The 18436-nt window shown below is 37.5% G+C and overlaps 3 protein-coding genes across 4 annotated transcripts; 2 read left to right on the top strand and 1 right to left on the bottom strand.

Moving 5' to 3' along the window:
• The first annotated feature begins 433 nt into the window (after positions 1-433).
• Positions 434-6661, top strand: LOC130052277 (uncharacterized). Its single transcript, XM_056156737.1, has 7 exons — positions 434-1430; positions 1615-1836; positions 2432-2557; positions 2667-2764; positions 3330-3760; positions 4636-4870; positions 6191-6661. The coding sequence occupies exons 1-7, from the start codon at positions 549-551 to the stop codon at positions 6564-6566; spliced, it is 2370 nt and encodes a 789-aa protein (XP_056012712.1). The 5' UTR covers positions 434-548; the 3' UTR covers positions 6567-6661.
• Positions 6662-7505: 844 nt separating this feature from the next.
• On the top strand, positions 7506-12004 carry LOC130052287 (uncharacterized). 2 transcript variants are annotated; one of them, XM_056156761.1, is made up of 7 exons: positions 7509-7896; positions 9513-9585; positions 9685-9770; positions 10623-10730; positions 10857-10916; positions 11072-11152; positions 11274-12004. In XM_056156761.1, exons 1-7 carry the CDS (start codon positions 7822-7824, stop codon positions 11577-11579), a joined length of 789 nt encoding a protein of 262 aa, XP_056012736.1. In that variant the 5' UTR covers positions 7509-7821; the 3' UTR covers positions 11580-12004. The 2 variants fall into 2 exon arrangements, with proteins under 2 accessions (XP_056012737.1, XP_056012736.1); XM_056156762.1 differs by lacking the exon at positions 10623-10730 and having other exon boundaries at positions 7506-7896.
• Positions 12005-14321: 2317 nt separating this feature from the next.
• On the bottom strand, positions 14322-15328 carry LOC130051478 (uncharacterized). Its single transcript, XM_056153429.1, has 2 exons — positions 14828-15328; positions 14322-14732 (listed from the first exon to the last, which is right to left on the bottom strand). Exons 1-2 carry the CDS (start codon positions 15326-15328, stop codon positions 14322-14324), a joined length of 912 nt encoding a protein of 303 aa, XP_056009404.1.
• Between the last annotated feature and the right edge of the window lie 3108 nt (positions 15329-18436).

Below are 18436 nucleotides of genomic sequence, written 5' to 3'. Positions count from 1 at the left end.
GTTAATTTTATTGTATCAGGATACATATTTTATGATTATAGTTGATAACATCTCTAAACTACAGTCAACGGATGATAACTGTACATTACGACTTTCAACCATAGTTTTTAAATATAGTTTAAAAATGATATGTAATGTAATATTTGATTTTAAAAATTGCATGTATATAGTCTACATTAGTTTCAATCGTTCGTCCTATACATGTACGGTAAACACGGTCTAGTCAAGTTCACTGTTTGTTTCCAGAACCGGCCAGATTTCAGATTTGAGTCCCTAAACCACAGAGGAATATCTATTCGTTTTCGGGTCTCAAATCTTGTCTGAACAGCACTAATTCCACCACCTCCCCCCCTTCTTAAAGAAAAATATTGACCCCGATACAAAATCATATCATTTCGGATTGGGATATATTCCCTTTTCCGGTTTTTTATTTAGTCAAATCTACTTTCACTTTTGGAAATAGCGGACTTTTTAAAACAACGATCCAAATTTGTTAGCAAATACTATGTTAATTCTAGTATTTCTAGATTTAATGAAAGTTCATTCAAATGGATCATTTATTCACAATAGATGGAAGATTGTTTACCTGTCGTATTGATCGATCCAGGGTCCATCACAAGTTTTCTTGTCTGAAAGTATCTGTTCATGATCTTTGTCAGCATCGTAAACTATTTAAGAAATCTCACGATGTTTCAATTGAAATTAAGCAAGATATTGTTCAGATTACATGTATTCATGTTAAATTAGACATTCTGACTGGGTTTAGTACGATTTTGCTGCACGCATTAACGAACAATGCTGGACTAGTGTTCCTACTTGATAGAGAATTTAGCGCTTGTCGGTTAATTGCAAAACTGGACAATTCCCCAACATCGGTACAGAAGAATGTTTACTTTATAGATGGACCTGGAATAATACAGAACAATTTCAGCAGACACACGGTTTGTCTTAAAGTTGGTGGGAAACAAAAGGAGTTAGTTCTGAAGAAAGCTGCTGTTGTGACAAATGTTTTATGGTCTGGGTATTGTATGGAATTGGGAGTTGTGGCTGTATTTTCATGCATTTCAAAAAATGAGAAAACAGAACTATTCACATTTTTCGTTGATGGATTGACAGAGGAGTACAAGACGGTGGGTTCTGGTATCTTTATTCCTGGAGAACTTCAGAACTTGGTCACAGCCAATGTAGTACATTTATCCAAGTCATTCAGTAGTGAAACCATGACTTATCATTCAGAAATCATCACATTGACAAGTGATGGGTTTTTCATTTATCTACAAGAAGGTAGAATCTTATGGGCTCTACCTACATGTATATCAAACACAAAAAACTCGGTTTTGTTTTCATGGAAAGCATACTCATTAAATAGTCAGTTTGCAGCCATCTACAACAATAGTTCTGTAATATTCATCAACACAAAAGAAAGAAAGGTAACTTTGAAATATATATGTTGATATTTTGTTTCCACTAGTCTATTAAACTTTTGACTTGCCTTTATCCTTACTGCAGATTTTCAAGATTTTTTTCATTTAGAATTATTATCACTAGTACATATATTGAATATAAAGGATGATGAATGTATATTGTTGATACATTTCTGATTTTTTAAATCAGATTTTAGATACAGTAACAGACGTAGCAGCTGTTTACCAGGATGATTTTGTTTGTTGTGGCCAGAATCAGATTCTCTGTCAACTCACTGGATTTTCCCTGGAGTCAAATTCTGGTTGGCTACTTACAGACAAAGGAGTGTGGCTCTTTGATCAACAAGCTGTGAATCAAGAGAGTGCTGAAAACTACCTGCCTGCTATACTTGCTCTTCAGAGAAAGCTTCAGGTGATGCAATGCACAGTGTATTTCAGTTTTATTAGTTTGTTTTCCTCTTTCAAGTGATGTAATTATAGATTTATAGATTGACCTAGAATTCAGGTGCTTAGATCCCAAAATTTTAAAGAAAATATATGTTCTTGAACTATTTACACTGTGCATATGTTCATGAACTATTTGCATTGTACATATATGTTGTACTATCTTGCATGGGATTGTAAACGATAATTTGAAACATGCTTAGTAGTATTGTAGTACACAACATTTCAATTTTGATAACATGGATAAGAGTTTATGGTGTAAGGTAAAACTTTTCAGATTATGTACTCTGTCAGCAAATCTCTCCGTAGTCATGAAAATGATTACTAGCTTAAATAATAGGTGTAACCAATTACACGAGACCTATACTGGTACTGTTTTTTGTTTTTAATGCTTGATTGACACATTTGACATTTGTCATGGAAGTTTTATTTTTTGTTTCTTGTCTTTTTCTCTGTATGATTTGGGGAATTATCTTTCATAAAAAATCTAACATGTTCACCTCACCAATATAAATTGGTAAAGATGTCATGTTCATTTTTTATCTTTGCCGGTAATTGTACAGAATGAGCTGATTGCGTTCCATAACAAGTCTCACACCATTAACAAAGAGCGATCAGAGTTTATAATGGACACTTGGAATTTACTGATTCATCAGAATCGTTATTCTAAGACAAAGGGGGCCTTGGGGGTGAGTGATGATTGTTCAGAGGTATAAACAATAAAAATGGTGTATTTTGAGTCACAATAAAATTTTGAAAATATGAGTTGTATACATGTATTATTTTTTTTCAACTTAGCCCTCTGAATTCCAACCGATATGTACAGGAGACATTTGGCAGGTAGTGTGTGATGACAAGTGGTTGGTAGGGGTGGATATTGTTAACAACTATGACAGGTAAAGTGCTATTGTACGTGTACCAGCAATTCCTATGTAAAAACCATCCCTTCCATATAATCATTGCACCTCTTGAGATTTTTAAACCATCAACACAGAAATTATCACTTGCATGTGATTTAACTAATTTCAAGTACAATTGAATATTTGTCTGATTTACACTGAGTGAAATAAAATATATTTGTTGACTAAATTAGTCAAACTATTGCAAGCACTGTGACACATAGATTATCAAACTTTCCTTTTCCTCCTGTCCAGGAGTGATACAGTATTTTGGGTCCTTTTAGTCCTTGTTCCTTTGTTGTGTATTCTTTACCTTGCTTTCAGAGACATGTTGTGTTCCACTTGAGTGCTTACATGGAGTATACATAATTTTCAAAAGATCCTCTGCAAAGCTAAAATTACATGTACATGTATAACTCTATCATCTTTTCTTTTATATACACGTGTAAAGATTCTCTATGTTTTCAAATAATGGTTTCTCAGAGTGACCAACACTACTACACTACTAACAAGACTATTTAATTATAAATGTTTCATTCTTTGATAACTTTCATCACTTTAGCCCACTCTGTGACCTTTCAATGTCACTATTCCCTATCAACAAAGATGGCAGACAGTCTGAAAATGTCATACACACAAAGAGCCAATGGCTGGTGGCAGAGTACCCAGAAAACAGGAGGTCAAAGTTCACAAGACAAGGTCTAAGTAAAGCTTTCAAACACACAGCCTCATTTTCCGAGCTACAGCCCAAGGAGACTGGTGTTGTTGTTTGTGAGACAAATCTCCCAAACTTTTTCTCACAGCCAGAGTTCTCCTGTGAGGTGATGTTGACCTTGAATCACAGCAGTGATGCAGGAAATGTAGAAACTGGTGATGAGAACCCACAGTACAGGTTACAGCAATCCTGTGGAGTTGTCACCTTAAAGACTGCAAGTTTGATAGGAGAGGAATATTCCTTGGAGATGATGACTAAGAACAAATTAAGAAACATTGGTAGGTATAATATATTGTCATGTTATGAAATTGCTATTAGTGTTATCACATTTATAAATTAATTTTCTATGACGTGCCTTCTGCAAAGCTAAGGACAGTATAAATAAGTTTTGCCTGTCGTTGTTTCAATTACAAAGAGTACATCGGTACATGACATGTGTTTGTGTGTATGTTTATATATATATATATATATGTGTGTGTATAAATAAAGCACAGAAAATTTCACTTTATTTGGATACCCACTTCCGCCCCAACACGGCCCTGGAAACAAATATCCTAGCAGCATCCGACCAGCGCACTACATCGCTCAACCATCTAGGCAAGTCTAATAAAACTTGTAAAACTTGCTTTCGATGACGATGGAATTTTTGCCACACTGTCACACACATATATATATATCACCAAAATAGCAACAAACTCTTAAATGTTCATTAAATAACTGTATCCCATTTCCATTCTCAATGACCGTGTAGTGTGTGACAGTGTGGCAAGAATTCCATTGTCATCAAAAGCAAGTTTTATTAGACTTGCCTAAATGGTCGAGCAATGTAGCGCGCTAATCACACATGCTGCTAAGAGATTTGGTTCCACGGGTCGTGAGTTCAACCCCGGGTAGTGGCGGAAGTGGGTATCCAAATAAAGTGGAATTTTCTGTGCTCTCTCTATCTCTCTCTCTCTCTCTCTCTCTCTATATATATATATATACATGTATATATATATATATATATATATAGACACACACCTGTAACATGTATCAATGGTTCTATTACTAGTTTACAGAGTATGTACAGAAGCTAATACTAAAGAGATCATAACAGAACACGGAGCTTTCTTTGCATTTTCCTGTCTAAAATATACATGCTTGTTTTCAAAAGATCATTGGTGTGTGGAAGCAGTATCGCTGCTAACACAAGTCACGTGTCACCTGGAACTGAGGACAACCTGGTCCAATGCGTCATGCTTGACTGACTGGATAGAGAGGCGCTGTGAATTCCAGTATAGTGCTGGTCAGAAGTGCTACAAAACTACATTACCAGCATTCTCTGGATTGCGACTGGTGATTCAACCCCAGCCCAGTCATGACAGGGCCTTCATCATAGTTCATTCCAAGTAATCACACTTTCTAATGCCAATTTTTAAAACATTTTGCTATATGGATATTGTAAATTCCTATAGCTATAAAAAAAAAATCCATGTCATATGATAGGTACATGTAAATTTCAATTGTAAAAGAAACACTTTCTGCATGACTTCACTTTCTCTTCCAATGTGGTTAGGATATTTAAAATCACTGTGTGTTTTTAATATTAAGTGCTTTGAACTAATTTGAAAATGAAACGTGGTTGGTATTATCAGATTAAAATTCCACTTAGGCTTAGCATAATTATATTAAAAGGAACACATTAATCCGTCACATTTCAGTGTACTAGAGAACCCCTACACAAAGAAATTAATTTTAGGTGTTAGAATTCTAAAACTGTATGAAGGAACCCTACAGATGCCAGGCTGATTTCGCAAAAGTATCAATACTTGTTACAAAACGACACAAAACACAGTCATTAGAATAGTGGCGAGCCGAATGGATTTTCCAAATTATCCTAAAGGAAGAAAATTTCAATATTCAGTGAATTATATAAATATTGCACATTCATTATGTTTTATTGAGCATTGATTTGTTTCACTTTGTCTCACATGATACTCTCCACGCTTTATCAAGGTTTGAATTCAAGAGCTAATATACTGAAAAACGTATTTTGTATTTTAAAGCGATATTTGAGTAAATAAATTTAAATTATTTTAAGAAAGGAAATCTAAATTGGCTAACACGTTTCCAGATCCACAATGTATGCACGCTCGTGTTCGATACCTTCGTCAATATGTAGCAATATGAGAAGCGGACAGGCTCAGTTCAGTTTATTCTCTCATTATTGGTGTATGAGGTATAATAGTAACATATGTACATTAATAAATGTAAACTAGGCAGAGGTACATTGGTAAAAAAGAGACGTGACAAAAAGTAAATATAAATCTGGGAATCAAGGAGGACAGACAGCATCATAAATTTTCAAAATATATACACAGAGTTTTTCATTTTTTTTGGGGGGGGGGGGTTAGTTGACATTAGTTCTGTAAATTTATTAACATTATTATTAGGCAAAACCTACGTCAATGTGCTATTTAGCATAAGAATTAAATGCGATACGTCACGTGTAGGCTTACCCGTGCAAGTGTAAAAAAAATAATTTCTGTAAAGTGTTTAACGTCTGAATTACAAGTGCAAAATTGAGAACAAAAGGTCATTGATTTAGATGAAACCCATAATGATTTCGCTGTCATGACAGTAGTCTAAACTTGAACCCAAATTATACGAATCTTGGTGAATAGCTCTATTAACATGTCGAATATATATAATTCATTCAAAATTTTCAGCTCCTCAAAACAAATCCTACTGCTGGTCCATCATCTTTATGAGCGTCTTGCAGACGACACCGTTATTTTCCCACGCCTTGGAGAAGGTGATGACGAAAGACTCCAGGCAGCAATTAGGGCAATCCGGAAGGAAACTGAGCGACTGAAACCAATACCAAAGGACACGGTCAGGCAGAAAAGTGGTCTTGGTGACATTGAACTTCCAGAAAACGATGTCGATGGTGCCATTTTAGTCAATAACATTAGGGAAAATTTTCGCAAAAGAAAAGAAGCTGCAAATTGTGTGAAAGATTCTGGTGAAAGCTCGGAAAATCAACAAAACTTGTATCTAGTGCAACAATGTACGGACACAGCTATAGCAAAGCTAAAAGTTTAAAATTTTAAAATATTTTTATCTATTACGATAATTTTCCCAAGATCAACTGTAGTTAGTTTATGATATTAATTGTAATTTTAAAGGATTTTTAATCATTTCATCGTCAGTTCATGTATATGGTGCAGTTTGAAGGAGGTGTTGTGAACAATGATATGGAGGTTTCAGCAATGTGCAGACTGTCCTTTGTAAATAGCTACTCGTACTTGTCACTGTAAGGGGGAGAGCAGAAATCCATTTCAATGCTGCGTAATTATATGCTAAGACTTAATCAGTAGACCATTGAAGGAAGACACTGCCATGCGTTCATGTGTGTGTGTGTGTGGGGGGGGGGGGGGGGGGGGGGGGGGTAAAGATTGCACGTATAGGTATTTGTAGTAAAGTAGAAAGTGTACATGTTTTTGTTATATTAAGATTTTAAAATTCAGTTTAAACTTCTCAATAATAATCAGATTGTTTTTGATAAATTTTAATGAAATGTGTTGAGTGTAACTCTTTATACATTTATTCACGATATGCCTAACACAATCAGTGGTGAAGATTTTGAACCGCAATAATTTCCATTTTTTTGGGTACCATTAGATAGCACATATGATGTGTGGGATAAGTGAAATAATATTTTTGAACTTGGTCAAAGATATGAAAACAAAATGGAATGAGTCATTCAACAAAAAGAGAATAGCGATTATTTTGGAGATGGCTATGGCATTGACCGAAATGACTTAGGTTTGTGCTGGTAACAAAACGATCGACATTAACGGACAACGGATAAGATATGAAAAACGGGAGAGTCTAATCCCGACCACACACACCACTCAATGTTTATAAAAACAGAACTTCTAGTAATTAAACATACATCCCAGATTACTTGTAAATGTGAAATGAAAACAAGCGCCATAAGTTAGATCAGAAGCCCCCATTGTTCAATTTCCGTTGTAGAATTTAAATTCAATAGACCCGCATTCCAATGGCGATAATGCGATTATGGTTTTTGTGAAGAGAGGAGTAAAAAAGTAGAGACAAGGTCTTCGTTAGAACACGAAGATATTTGTTTAACGCCGAGTGTTTTCATCGATTTTGTCGTTAGAGGAGTCTGCGGTGTGGAGAATCTCAGGTGTAGAGTTATCGGCGATGACGCGCTCAGGTGAACTGCCATGTAGTATTTCCCGTTCGTGACTCACGGTCGATAGAGCCCGATCGGGAAGGAGACACTTTTAATGGTGGCAGAGACCGAGAGATTCACACAAGACACGGTGGCATGGCCATTGTGAAGACGTTTCTGTGTTTCTCCAACACAAGAGTAGGAACGCTTATATGTGGATGCTACACATTGGTACGTTATTTTGTGTTTTTGTTTCCCTGCTATAGTGATGTGTATTATATAAAAGACTATTGTTTGTATTGAAGAAAGCAGTGTATTCATTTTTATGATCCCATTATGACAATTCATGTCCTGTATGCATATCGTGGTTAATTTTATTATGGGCTCAGTATATACCATGTTAAGGACTCTGTTTTTGACCTTTTGGAGTTAAAGAATGTTTCTCGTTATTGAAATGCATCTGTTGTCCAGGTAATCAACACATTTCTCACGGTTTGGACCGTTCACAACGGGTATTCACGGCTGGCACGACTCGTACAAAGAAAACATTTTCTCCTGTAATAAAAACCTTGGTGGACGAAGCCTCATTTGTCGGACTGGGTCGTGTCCAGTAGAAATCTCACGCTATCGTGAAGTTTTCGGCTCGATATATTTCATTAAAATTGGAACGAAAATGGAGGATCATTTTTTGCTTCTACTTCTTGTACAAAAATTGTGTCCTGATACTAAAAACTCAATTTCGTGAAAACTTCTCATTGGCTGAGTCACTTGTTGGGAATTTTAACGACTGTTTATCTTCGTTTCAGTTTCAGAGATGATGGGGGATCTTAAAACCACGGCAAATATTGACATTTTATCAGGATGGCAGGCCCATCTTTACAAGTCCTCTTTTATTGACGCTTTTGATCATTTTACTGCGAAAAAAGCAACTCTAAAATTTACTACCCGTGTAATAAAATCTCTGGAACGACAGAATTCAATTTACCGCTTCAAATAATATATCCTTGTAAGTAAAGTTATTTTCCCCTCCTGGTAAAATGCTGCATTCTTTAAAAGACATAAATATACCGTAAAATTTTATTGCTCTCTCCTTCTTTCTCTCTCATCGATCGAGCCAAGATTACAGTTGATTAATCAATTTAATATGGAAATGATTCAGGAGAATTCAATTGTTTGACATTACCATATCGAATTGAACAGTTGTGTATAAAATGCCTGCCGCTCAGCCAAGCTTAACAAGCGAAGTGATTGAATTTCCATCTGCAGAGGACATTTTCATTATTTTACTCCAATACTAAACGAGATAAAATTAAGATGCCTGAATGATAAGTTGTACTCAGGTGACACATTAACATGATTACGATCAGACACGGATTAAAATCTGCAGGCACACCTTTACCCTATTTGTTTATATTTTAGTCATTAACAGTTACATAATATCGGTGAATTTCCCCCTGGAGTTATGGAGAGACAGATATTCCCCTATCATGTTTTTGCAGAGGCTTTATTAATTAAGCATTAAGTCGAAAGGGACAGGTCATCTATCAAACCGTTTGTTTGTACACTGTAGTCTGTACATGTACTTGATACGGAGCAGTTCTTTAGCTGTTACAGATACGCATAGCATAACTAATGTCATTTTGACAGTCTCAAAGACAATTATCTTGGCATTCTTGACAATGATTTAAGATATATTTTCTCAGAAAATCTTTCTCTCTCTTTACAGTTTTCAAAACAGGAGGATACATGTACCTGTAATGATTTATATTAACACTAGTCGGTTTTGCAAAGACTGGGGAAAATACACACCTAAAACTGAAAAATACAATTGATTTCTTGTTTTGCAGATAAACTCCTTGGTATGCCTCGTTTTCTATTTATTCCGCTATGTGGGTTATCAGCTCATTGAAGACTCCCAAGGTAACTAGCAAGCAAAACCCTTTGTTGAAGTATACAATATTCTTTCTGGCATTTTAAGAAAGTTAGAATTTTTATGTTGTAATTTTAATCGATTTCCAGAGTACAAAGGGATTGTGTACGCGGGTTTCGTCCTGTACGGATTAATGATAGCAGCGTCCCTCGTCCTGATTCCGGGAGTACAGTTGGTAAGTGTTCTATTGCAAACATTGTCTTAGAAACAGAATAACGAAGATAATGCCCTTATCTGAGATACGAGAAGTAGTTTTGCTAAAATTGTTAGAAAATTTTCGCAATGTTTCCTTTGATACATGTATGATGCAGCACAAACACTGATAGTCATCAACGCGAATGATATTCTCCTATTTACAATGTAAAGAATGTTTAAAAAATTAAATGGGTTGTCAAGCATGAATGACGTCGAATACTCTGAATAAACTAATTGCTTTGAAAATTTTGTAGATACTGTTTTTTTGTAACATTAATCGCATGGTAAAAAGGCCGTCTTTATGGTTCAATATGTTACGAAAATAGCGGACTCGTATTGACGATGGCCTGTGCGATCGATTTTCTCTGGAAATGTGATATCTCGTTAGCATAGACAATTCGCATTATTCGTTCATCTTCATGAGGGACAAGAGCATGTGTTTACATGTACTTTACAGGGGCGGATCTAGAAACAAGGGGATGGGGTTTGCCATCCAAGTTTGTACCTCTCCGCCACCAAAACAGGGTGCGGTTGAAAACTTCAAATGGCGAAGAATGACCTCTTTGTTAAAAATGTTCAACCAAAGGTTGTACCAACCCCCGTAACCCACCCATGGGGGGAGGGGGGCTCTAGATTCGCCACTGCATTATGTGCACGTCATTTTCATATTTTCTTAATACACATATATATTTTAGTATCTAATGATTTAAAAAAAGTAATATATGAGAGATTGATTTTGATTTTTGTAAACCCAAGTACAATCCAAATTGATAAATCAATTCAACATATTGAGATTATTTTTATAGTTTTAATATTAATTCCCTGTTTACAGGACAAACGCTACCTGTTATTGCCCTGGGTGTATGTGCTTATCCTAAATGTGTTGTATGAAACGGGTTCTATTGCACTCCTCACCACAGTGCACATGGAAAGAGAAAAGGTAGGTTTCTCTTAGACTATAAGGCGTGAAATACCGCCAGTTGAGTTCTCTTCAGTGTTAAAATTACCAAAATGAGCCTGGTGGCCTGATAGATAGTCAAGTAATATCAAGCTCATTTTTTTGTAGACCCTGAATGCATGGGAAATCGTGTGGATGTTTTTCTATTGTTTCAAACTGATTGCAAATGTAAGTATTTAATTATTTTATTTGTGTATATTTTTTGTATTTTTATTCAAAGTTTGTATGGGATATATGTAACACGATGTATTGAAAACAGGGATGTGTTTGATAACCTTAAAAGTGTGTTTACTCCACATTTCCTTCTTTTTTTTTTTATACAGTGTTACTGCTTTGCCTGTGTGGTGTCTCAATACCAAGAACTGTCGGAGGGAAGAGGTACCTACGAATACCTGTACAAACCCGTGAGTAAAGGATCATGTTTCCGACTGTAGATTGTACTTCAAACGATACACTTGATTTTCTCTCAGATTTTTGATAATTACCATGGGATTTTTAAAGTTTGTTTTGTTTACTTTTACACAGAGAAATCGTCGATCTCTGGGACGAGCGCGGGAGTTTGACATTGACACATTTGAACTTCCATTTGGTATTCATCTTCCGCCATATACCGAGACAGATCCATGTAAAGAATTGAATCCTCCATTATATGACCATTTATATCCACAACCAAAACTGGAGGACAGGAGGTCCATAAATTTAAGACAGATTGGACTGTGTCATAATATACAAACAGCAAATCAACATTCAGATGGATTTCATTACAATCCACAATATTCAGGAAATATGCCAGATCGATATTCCGTCACGGTTGATGTAGTTTGGATATGACGTCATCATGGAGAGTGACGATTCCTACCATGCATGTAGTGTTCATATCTGTCTCTCGTGACACCCAAAGTCATTCAGTGGAGTATAAAAACCAACTCCGAAAGGATTGTACTAGCGCAAACTCGCCATGTGTATCACTCCTCCCAATATGAATGATTTACTTTCGCTTTTGTAAGTGTTTTCGCATTGGAGGAGAATCTACTACGGTTTTACTTACAGGCGAAACCGGAGCTATAGATTTTAACCGTAATCATGTAACCAGATCGGTGCTTTCCAGAATTCTTAACGGAGATGTGTTTTTACTAACCTCTTCAGAAATTGTTTTATTACTCCCCAAATGCACATTTTCTACCTCAGGGATATGTTTGAAATATGTGTTGTAAGACATTTCAATGTGCCAAAGAAAATAAAGGATACAAGAGTTATTGGTGCCTCCTGAATTTTTTGCGTGTAATGGAATTGCTATCTCTGGGTGATGTTTTTTTTCTTTCTTATCAAGAACAAGTTCTTCTAGATCCTGAGCATGGATTGCCTTGGCAATAAGAAGGAACAATATCACAGCACTTTTAAGATGTAAAATTAGCTATTTATTAGAAAAAGCATGTAAATCAGTTCTGAAACGAAGTCTCAATTGAAATCATGTCATAACATCCCATTCTGTAACTGGACCCGTTTCTAGACCCCTTCCATTGATTAAGGATATACAAATGTATGTATAAGGATATATAAACTGGAGATTCTGAGCTTTAAGGGAGTTCATAATCTAGTCGACGGCAGAAGATGGTGATACTTCTTGGGTAGATTATAACCCAGAACATGGAAACCTTACGTGCCTGCATTTCAGGGACTTCATTCTTATTGCTGTGAGGGCAGGTTAACGGAAAACTTCTGTTGTTGAAGAACGTGTGCTCCAATGTATATTGGATATTGGTACATGTTGATTTAAATTTTTGATTTTTATTACGGCACAGGCAAAACAACCGAAACCAAAACGAATTCAGAATGTTACAGTTTGACAGATTTAGAACTGTAAACAATAGTTTAAAATGATCTGTTTATTATTTCATTTGAAAAGCAATGCCATATAATAAGATAAATTATTGTAATATTAATCATATTTCAAGAAGATAATTGTATACAAGTCTTATATATGTCATGATAAATGTTTCTCTTTTTTTGTTGAAAAATGATTAGAGCAACTCTTCTGTGTTCTTGTTTCTGCTGAAGACGTAATGCAGGCTTTGTTTTAGGAACACGTTCTTGGACTTTGTTGTTATCCTTTGGGAGACAGAAATGTCGTTCTAGTTCCAAGTAGTTCTGGCTTTTGCCCGTGTAGATACAAGAACACAAGAAAGACAACTCCCGAATGAATCAAGACATCTTGCCAGTTTCACATACTTTTTTGTACACACACCGGCTGATCATTTCAAAGTGGTTGTACCCCCTCCCCTACTTTTTAAGGTAGAGCTACACCGTTGCGTAATACACAACCTATGGTCTGATACCCACGATTATTTTCATCTTCCTATTCATAAAGCGTGAACAAAATCACCGCAGAATGCATAATTGTGGATTAGAAACGATTAGAAAGCCAATAGCAAACTTAGAACTTTGCGAAATATCGTTTATCAGTTTGTTGGACATGACTATGAAAGTATGTAGAATTTGTTTTTTAAAATTCTTGAAAGACAATATTACTGGTCGACACCCTTTTAAAAACTTGTAGCGAAGAGCACCAAATTAGTTCACAATGGAAAGGGAGTCCTTTGTGTATTTCAAGAAATGCTGGATATATTTCACAGGGATTCCTTTGTGTATTTAAGGAAATACTGGGTAAATTTCGCAATATACCGCTACATACAATGAATTTAATTGAGATTCGGTAGAGGTTTAAAAGTGCCGTCAATTAAATATCCTTTGCGACGTATTTCGACCGGCTGCAATTAGTCTAATACACATAGATGGAGATTTCGCTTTGCAAATAGGAGATCCCGGGTTCGATCCTCGGCGGCGGAGTCAAATCTAATGTGTTCAAAATAGACATTGTCTGTTCCTCTGCCAAGCTCCCGACAATAGAAGTAAAAATTCTGGGTTTTATTGGTGAGTCCTTAGAAACTGATGTCCTGTGTCGTGGTAGGCGTTGGCACGATCTGAAACCCACACTTTCAACACTACGTAAAGTCTAGAGCGTCATTTGTGGAACTACGTTTTTGACGTCCAAAATAAAAGATTTTCCAATGAGACACAATTCTCAGCGACTTAAGTAGTGTACGCTAACGAATAACGAAATTAGTTACAATTGTCCGATGATGTATACAATACCCATTTCAATTAAGAGGAAAATATAAAATTTACAACCAATACATTGGAAGTTCATTATGTTAATGCCGTTTACGACATCATGAACCTTGTCAGTAAGTGTACATGCTCTGATATCTACATGTATGAGCAACAATTAACCTTCAATAAGATGTACCTGAGAGGCAACCCAGGATGCAGGGGTGGAGGGAAATTATATTATCGAGAATCCATCTGGTGTATGGCGTATGAATATAGATTTGAGAATATGAAAAAAGTCCAAAATGATAGTAGACTAGGGACACCGTAACGTATACCTTCAGCAAGCAAGGTGTCACTGTGGGAGAGAACTGAAAAAAAGGAGAAAGATCGAACTAAAGCGAGAAGTCAAGACTTGTGTATTTAAGGAAGAAGTAGAGTAGAAGAGATCTGAACAGTGCTCACCTACGGATACTGGAGGTGGACTGATAGGAATAACACTGTGGATACTGGAGGTGGACTGATAGGAATAAGGTTGTGGATACTGGAGGTGGACTGATAGGAATAAGGCTGTGAATACTGGAGGTGGACTGTGATAGGAATAAGGCTGCGGATACTGGAGGTGGACTGATAGGAATAACACTGTGGATACTGGAGGTGGACTGATAGGAATAAGGCTGCGGATACTGGAGGTGGACTGATAGGAATAACACTGTGAATACTGGAGGTGGACTGATAGGAATAAGGCTGTGGATACTGGAGGTGGACTGATAGGAATAAGGCTGCGGATACTGGAGGTGGACTGTGATAGGAATAAGGCTGCGGATACTGGAGGTGGACTGTGATAGGAATAAGGCTGTGGATACTGGAGGTGGACTAATAGGAATAAGGCTGTGGATACTGGAGGTGGACTAATAGGAATAAGGCTTTGGATACTGGAGGTGGACTGATAGGAATAACACTGTGGATACTGGAGGTGGACTGATAGGAATAAGGTTGCGGATACTGGAGGTGGACTGATAGGAATAAGGCTGTGGATACTGGAGGTGGACTGATAGGAATAAGGTTGCGGATACTGGAGGTGGACTGATAGGAATAAGGCTGCGGATACTGGAGGTGGACTGATAGGAATAAGGCTGCGGATACTGGAGGTGGACTGATAGGAATAAGGCTGTGGATACTGGAGGTGGACTGATAGGAATAACACTGTGGATACTGGAGGTGGACTGATAGGAATAAGGCTGCGGATACTGGAGGTGGACTGATAGGAATAAGGCTGTGGATACTGGAGGTGGACTGATAGGAATAAGGCTGCGGATACTGGAGGTGGACTGATAGGAATAAGACTGCGGATACTGGAGGTGGACTGATAGGAATAAGGCTGTGGATACTGGAGGTGGACTGATAGGAATAAGGCTGCGGATACTGGAGGTGGACTGATAGGAATAAGGTTGATGTTCTAAGACGGTCATCTTGCATAGAATCTCCGCTCAGACATACTAATCTTGTCTATTTGCAATTCTGACAAGAACATTCGAAAGAGTTTATATTGCATTGAAAAGGGAGATAGTTAACCAGAGGCCTGCCAATGGATAACGTAAAGTGTCGAGGTTTGAAGACTTAAGGAAGGAGACTAAAAGTAAATGGTAGGGTGTGTGAAACTTTCCTTTAGGAATATTGTTGCACACTATTCACAGCAAAACCAGTTTGAAGAACGTGGGATAAACACTAAGCGAACAATAGTTCTCTTCAAGTTCTGTATCTAAAGAAAGGTTAATGATATTCCTACCAAAACAATAATAAAGGAATAAGAAAGATAAATCTTTACTGTGGTCCTACACCCACTTTGAAGATATTGATGTAAGAATGCTTTTACTCTCATTTCCCCTGTAAGATCGTTTGAGTATGTCAGGTGACATATTGCATTATAGAAAACATCCATACCATCCCTGTGCATTCAGTGTCAACAAGAAAAATATGAAATTTTAATATGTCCTGTGTGTTATGGGTCAAAATAACCTGAGACCAGCTGAAATTAATCAAAATATACTACTCAAAATTTGATAAGGATCACTAGGTTATATGTGTGTAATTTACCACTAACATAACAAAAGACATAAATTTGACTCAGAAACGTGTTTACTCAGGTTATGAATGAAAATTCATGAACGGCATGAACTTTTATCAATATGGAATGCTTGAAATCTGATAACAACACCAAAAGCCATTTCATTACAAAAAGTTAACAGCAAACCAGAGAAAGAATTACACAGTTTTGGGGGATAGTCCATCATTACACTTAGTCTATGAAGTGTCAATACCGGTTATGGTCTCCCCTTGCATCAATGACGGCTTGACAACGTCGAGCCATGCTGTCAATAAGCACCCGGATGTTTCCAATGGGAAGGTTGTTCCACTCTTCCACGAGGGTGTTTCCGAGCTCTGCCAAAGTCGTGGGTTGTGCTCTACGGCGTGAAAGGGCAACCTGCAGCATGTTCCATACATGCTCAATCGGGTTCAAGTCCGGCGAGCGCGCTGGCCAGTCCATACGGACAATTGTCTCCTGCTGAAGGTACTGCTCCACCACCCTGGTGTGATGAGAACGGGCGTTATCATCCATCAGGATGAACTCAGGGCCAACAGCACCAGCGTAGGGTCTGACGTAAACATCGAGGATCTCATCCCGGTACCGCACCCCCGTCATTGTTCCTCTCTCTAGGACATGAAGATCTGTTCTTCCATCCCTGCTGATTCCACCCCGGACCATGATGGAACCACCAACATAACGGTCATGCTCACTGATGTTGGCATCATGGAAACGTTCACGTTGTCGTCGCCACACTCGGTGCCTCCTGTCTGTAAAGTCCAAACAATACCTGGACTCATCGGTGAACAGAACTTGAACCCAATCGTTCTGTGTCCAAGTGACATGATCTTCAGCCCAGTCCAGTCGCTCCCGCCGGTGTCGAACAGTCAGAGGGACTCGAACACATGCCCTTCTCGAGTTGAGACCTGCATTGTGAAGCCGATTCCGTATCGTCTGAGTGGACACATTCACCCCCGGGGCGTTCAGGAGGTCGTTACGTAGGTTGGTTGCTGTCCAGAAGGGATGGCGTCGTGCCTGAAGAGCCACAAAATGGTCTTGGCGTTGGGTTGTCGACTTCTGATGACCACCCCCATGTCGGTGTGCCGCTGTACCAAAAGTTTGCTGTCGGTTCCAGGCCCTGTTTACAACGCTCTGGCTGACGTTTAGTGCATTTGCAACGTCACGTTGTGAATAGCCAGCGTCAAGCATTCCAATACATCTGCCCAGTTGTTCTGTCGTCAGGCGACGCCTTACACGTTGAGGGGGCATTGTGTTGATAAACGTAATGTAAACACTCAAGTGAGTTTGAAATTTTAGAAAGAATCAGACATCGATGCCTGAGTGAAAATCGTGCAATGGTAGCAAAAGCATAAACTGTGATGAGAAACGCATTTCCCATGGCATGAAATGCACGTGCAAGTTTGTTGAAGACGTTTTTGATTTCACTTGGACACAATATTGCCAGTTATGCAGTTATTAATTTTTTAAACAGAAAAATATCTATGATCCTTATCAAATTTTGAGTAGTATAATTCAAAGATTTAACAATTTATTTACAATTATTTACAGAATTATGTCAATGAAAAAATTATTAACTTACAGAGTTCACAAAACGAGTCCAATACTTATTTAGAGCTGAGCTGAATTCACACACGAAAATATAATCTGTCACAAATCGGCCGTAAATGTACTAGTCTATTTATACTAAAATAAACTCATACCAATTGTCAGGCCGTTTTGACTACAGATTACTCCGTTTATCTTATCATGATATATAGGGCTCACGGCGGGTGTGACCGATCGACAGGGAATGCTTACTCCTCCTAAACACCTGATCTCACCTCTGGTATGTCCAGGGGTCCGTCTTCGCCCAGCTCTTCGTTTTGTATTTCTTATTCACTTTTCGTTATCTTCACCTTTTCACAGTGTTACGACAAACACGTATTACATCATCTTTCTATTCTACACTGACAAACATCGTTCTAAAATTAGAACATGTAGACTATTGTCTAGGTCACAGATGTCAGTCAAGTACAATGTATTACACTGCATGTAGATGTGCGATATCCCCCAAATGTCCTAAACTCTGTGAACGGGTAGACTAAATGTGAGATCTATGTCGGAGACCTAACACTTTCTTTTTATCAAATGGATCAGTTACTATGGTGACAAAACGGACTTGGTCTCAGTTTAAAAATATAATTATATCATAATGAGTTTTGATTGAAAACAATTGTACAGTGTAGTTAAATAGTAGATACCTGAGTTGACATTGACAGACGACAAGTATGACCCTTTCCCAATCCTTTTATAGCTTCCAGTTAACACTGTGTCTGTCATGTGCTGTTTAAGTATCAAGTCACCCAGAGGTCTTGGCTGCTTGATGATAACTTAATTTGCTCAATGGCCATTGTTGTCTTTCGCTCTTGTTGGCGACTCCTGTTCTGGTATCTCGGTGATCTTCATTCTCCATGGCAAATTGTAATCTAGTTCA

This window comes from Ostrea edulis, chromosome 2 (assembly GCF_947568905.1).
Source record: "Ostrea edulis chromosome 2, xbOstEdul1.1, whole genome shotgun sequence".
In the NCBI taxonomy this organism is placed as follows: domain Eukaryota; kingdom Metazoa; phylum Mollusca; class Bivalvia; order Ostreida; family Ostreidae; genus Ostrea; species Ostrea edulis.
The sequence above is the reverse complement of the archived record's forward strand: the minus strand, read 5'-3'. Positions and strand labels throughout refer to the sequence as shown.

Bases quoted from the DNA above. Each gene is read 5' to 3' on its own strand.
- LOC130051478 (XM_056153429.1), bottom strand. From the start codon at position 15,328: ATGACCGTCTTAGAACATCAACCTTATTCCTATCAGTCCACCTCCAGT. The intron at 14,733-14,827 runs GTATCCACAGTG...TATTCCTATTAG, and splicing joins TTCCTATCAGTCCACCTCCA to TCCACCTCCAGTATCCACAG.
- LOC130052277 (XM_056156737.1), top strand. From the start codon at position 549: ATGGATCATTTATTCACAATAGATGGAAGATTGTTTACCTGTCGTATT. The intron at 1,431-1,614 runs GTAACTTTGAAA...TTTTTAAATCAG, and splicing joins TCAACACAAAAGAAAGAAAG to ATTTTAGATACAGTAACAGA. The intron at 2,558-2,666 runs GTGAGTGATGAT...TTTTCAACTTAG, and splicing joins AGACAAAGGGGGCCTTGGGG to CCCTCTGAATTCCAACCGAT.
- LOC130052287 (XM_056156761.1), top strand. From the start codon at position 7,822: ATGGCCATTGTGAAGACGTTTCTGTGTTTCTCCAACACAAGAGTAGGA. The intron at 9,586-9,684 runs GTAACTAGCAAG...ATCGATTTCCAG, and splicing joins GCTCATTGAAGACTCCCAAG to AGTACAAAGGGATTGTGTAC. The intron at 9,771-10,622 runs GTAAGTGTTCTA...CCCTGTTTACAG, and splicing joins TGATTCCGGGAGTACAGTTG to GACAAACGCTACCTGTTATT.